Genomic DNA, 3,711 nt, shown 5'->3' with positions numbered 1-3,711 from the left:
ATAAAGACGAGCATTTCGGGACTAGAGAAGGCGTGCTAATGATTGAATTTGACGAATTATTTCAGTTATACAAACAAGACGCCCTCGACAAATCTATCATCACTACCTATTGTTTGTAAGTATTATTAATTTATGTCATTAAGTGTTACTCACCTTGTTCTTGCATGTATAATCTTACTCATCGCTATATTAATTTTGCAGAATGAAGATTCTCGAATGCAAAGGAGGACAAATCTCTGACATTGGGTTCATTGACCCATATTACATTCATTACCAAAGTCTCGCAATGAATCCCCGCAAAACAGAGAATAACTTGGTACAAGGGTTAAGGTTTTTCGATACCAAAAGGGAAATACTATTTCCTTACAACTTCAAGTGAGTGTTACTACACACATTCTATTTTCGCTCATTCGATGTTATTATAAGTGTATAATTGACTCATTATGCGTGTGTAGGTTTCACTTTATTTTTTTAATATTGTACCTGATGAAGGACAAGTAATAGTCATGGACCTGAAACGCACACCCCTTGCTGAATGGGCCAACATGCAGGAATGCCTCGAGAGGTAATTTCAATCATTATGACACTATATCGACAACTCCTGTCTATTTCCTGACAGCAAGGAATTAATATAGAATTCCTTTATTCATTTCCTTTTCTTGGCAGGGCTTGGAAACGGTTCACCGCCAAGGCTCGGGGTGTTTGGAAGTCACAGCTTATATTTAAACAAATAGATATAAGTAATTACCAGCTAGATCCGTGCATCTCTTTATTCTAGTTTCAATACCATTATCATTCTTGATTATGTTTTTGATTGGACTCTGTTCTCGTAAAGTGCTTGAAGCGGGAACGGGGAAATAATTTATGTGGATACTATGTTTGCGAGTTCATTCGCAAGACTACCCATGAGACGGGAAAAAACCGGGACATAAAAAAGTTGAAGTACGATAAACAATACTCACAACTTTATTTTATTACCGTGAATTGTGTTCGTTTTCATTGATATATATATTGACCCCTTCTTTAAATTAGATCGAACGGTTGCGGGACGGTCTTCTACCACAGAAACGTGTACGAGCAATTCAAGAGAAAATTGTCGGATTCTTAGATGCAGAGGTCCTAGATGTCAAGGGAGAATACTATTGCCCGTCGATGCAATTGATATGAAATGATATAGTGTAAAAAAGATGAATATATGTGCATGTAACTCGTGTCTATATTTTGAAAAATGTTTGACAAAGCACGACGGATGAGATGGTGTAATATATTCGTGACGATGATGTGCAATATAGTTGTTCCTTTATTGTTGTGTATGTACCATCCAATTTAGTGCAAAACAAGAACTAAAAAGTGCCTAAAACAAATAAATGAGAAAATAGGGGGCAGCAAAATAGCCCCATCCAATTTAGTGCAAAACCCTAAAAAGTGCTAAAAACAGCGAAAAAACAGCCCCGGTTCGTAATACGAACCGGAACTAATACCCCTCCCCCCCTCGCTCCCAGCCCCGACACGTGGAAGGTCATTAGCCCCGGTTCGGAGCCGAACCGGGGCTAGCATTAATCCCGGTTGTTTAGGCCCTGTTTGTTTCAGAAGTCCCAGGACTTTTTTTAGTCCCAACTAAAAAGTCCCTAGTCCATACCTCTTTGTTTTCATGGATTAAACAGTGACTAGAGGTCATTAAATGACATGCAAAAAGACCATGTTACCCCTAGTAATGTATTAGAAGTTATTAGATGACATGCTAAACGTAGGGGCATTGTTGGAAAAAGTGGCAAAAAAGTTCCAAAAAGACCCTTCGTCCTAAATACCTCCTTTTAGTCCTTAAAAGTCTCTCCTGTTTGTTTCACATGAAACTAGAAGAATTTTTTTTAATCCCTACATCAAAAAGTCCTTGAAAACAAACACCCCCTTAGTCCCGGTTCGTGAACCGAGACTAATGGCCTAACCAAACCGGGGCTATATGTCCTTTTTCTACTAGTGGTCGCTAGCCCACAGGGTGTGTGCCTTATGTGAGGAGGAGCGCCACCCAGCCGCGAAGCAGGCTGCATGTCCTCTTCATCGAGTTCGATGTTCAGGTATACACTCACATGCAAGAGCTGTTGCATTGAGTCAAGATTCAGCAGGAGGAGATCATTCAGGTGGCTATTATTGTTGGACGGACGGGCCTCTGTTACCAGGTGGGTGAGAATGGCGAGATGGTGGACGAAACGCCGCTCACACGTCGGCATTGGCACTTCGTCGACTCGCCTTCCTCGTGCGACGCGGCATTGCCCGATACCATGGCTGGGGGACATGGATGGGTGCAGCTGCGGCCCAGGTCGACGTCACTCCCTCGGGCTGCCGGAGCTGCCCCGTGGGAGAGGCGCAGCAACGGCAATAGGCCTGGTTCAGTGAGAAGGTCCGAAACCCCCGCTCGCAGGCCTAGTGCAGTATTGACTCGTCCTGGCCCTTGAAACCATAGAAATGGATGACCCGAATTGACTTGATGTACTGTAAAAGGATTAAAAAAAAATCATCTCCAGCAAAATAAATGCATGAACGTACACTTCAACCATCCTCACGAATCTTTACAGTAGCGCATGCTGCTATAACTGACATATCTACGCCCCTCGCCGGCAGAACGAAAGCCTAAACAGGCGGTATCCGGACGTCGTCGACCGTCGGGTCAGTGTCGGAGCGGCAGAGCGGGCACGTCGAGTGCGCGTCCAGCCAGGGATCGATGCACCCGACGTGGTAAAGGTGCAGGCACACCGGCAGCAGCCGGACCGTCTCACCGAGCAGGAACGCGCCGAGGCACACGGAGCACGTCGCCGCCTCCTCGCTGCCGCCCGCCGCGTTGTGCTTCACGGATGGGCCGTAAGTGAACGCCGGTAAACGGGCCGTCTGGCTGGGGGCGATGGCGCTTGGCCGCTGCCGATCTTCGTCGCTGCGTGGGCGGTAATATTCCGGCGGTGGCCATGGCCGAGCGGCGGCCGCGGCCGCTGCGCGGGCGCGAGCACGCCTGTTGCGGTGCCCCTTGAAGACGCTCCACGCCACGGTGAACAGGAGCAAGGAAGCCACGAAGCCGATGACGAGGCCAGCGATGATCCCACCTTGAGACGCGGAGTCATCCTTCGAAGGTCTTGTCGACGGCCATGAATTCGACGGTGGCGACGCTGGGCTGTGCGCTCGAGAGTGGGGCGACGGCATTGGTGCAAGTGCAGCTCCAAAGTCCAAACTAACTAGCTACTGTTTCTTTGGAGTATGGTTTTATAATACGAGTTTTAGCAGATTATACCAGGATCAGCGCAGCTACGTTGAAGGCAGTCCAGCGGACAAGGGGCCAATTGCCGATGCATTGCCAAATGCGCGCTCAAGGAAGGCGAAATCGTGGACTTAGTTGGCACGATTTCGTTTGTTTGTGCGGCCGGCGACGCTACGGCAACGTTGTCAAGGTCGTTCGTGTGAATGTGATGCGAAAACTAATTAAAAATCGCTATCTAGCTAGTTTTACTTAATTGGTAATGTAATGGCATATGTGATAGTTGTATTGTTCTTGGAAGCTGCTGGTCGAAGTAGATGCGGCAGCAACAATCTGCCAAGTGCGATATATAGTCACGACCGTCTTCCGATGGAGGCGTGTGGACGTAAACAATTAGCAAATGAAAGATGAAGGCATAGATGTTTATGCAAATGTCTTTTTTTTTTGGAACGCAGAAGCTTTGTCTCATT

The 3,711-nt window shown here is 46.7% G+C and overlaps 1 protein-coding gene across 1 annotated transcript; it reads right to left on the bottom strand.

Annotated features, from left to right (window-relative positions):
* Nucleotides 1-2,628: 2,628 nt before the first annotated feature.
* LOC123413389 (RING-H2 finger protein ATL39-like) lies at nt 2,629-3,189 on the bottom strand. Its single transcript, XM_045106319.1, has one exon. It carries the CDS (start codon nt 3,187-3,189, stop codon nt 2,629-2,631), a length of 561 nt encoding a protein of 186 aa, XP_044962254.1.
* Between the last annotated feature and the right edge of the window lie 522 nt (nt 3,190-3,711).

This window comes from Hordeum vulgare, chromosome 7H (genome assembly GCF_904849725.1).
Source record: "Hordeum vulgare subsp. vulgare chromosome 7H, MorexV3_pseudomolecules_assembly, whole genome shotgun sequence".
NCBI lineage: Eukaryota > Viridiplantae > Streptophyta > Magnoliopsida > Poales > Poaceae > Hordeum > Hordeum vulgare.
This window is presented reverse-complemented; position numbering and strand designations above follow the sequence as displayed.

What these genes read in the sequence shown, in the direction of transcription:
- LOC123413389 (XM_045106319.1), bottom strand. Translation starts at nt 3,189, where the DNA reads ATGCCGTCGCCCCACTCTCGAGCGCACAGCCCAGCGTCGCCACCGTCG.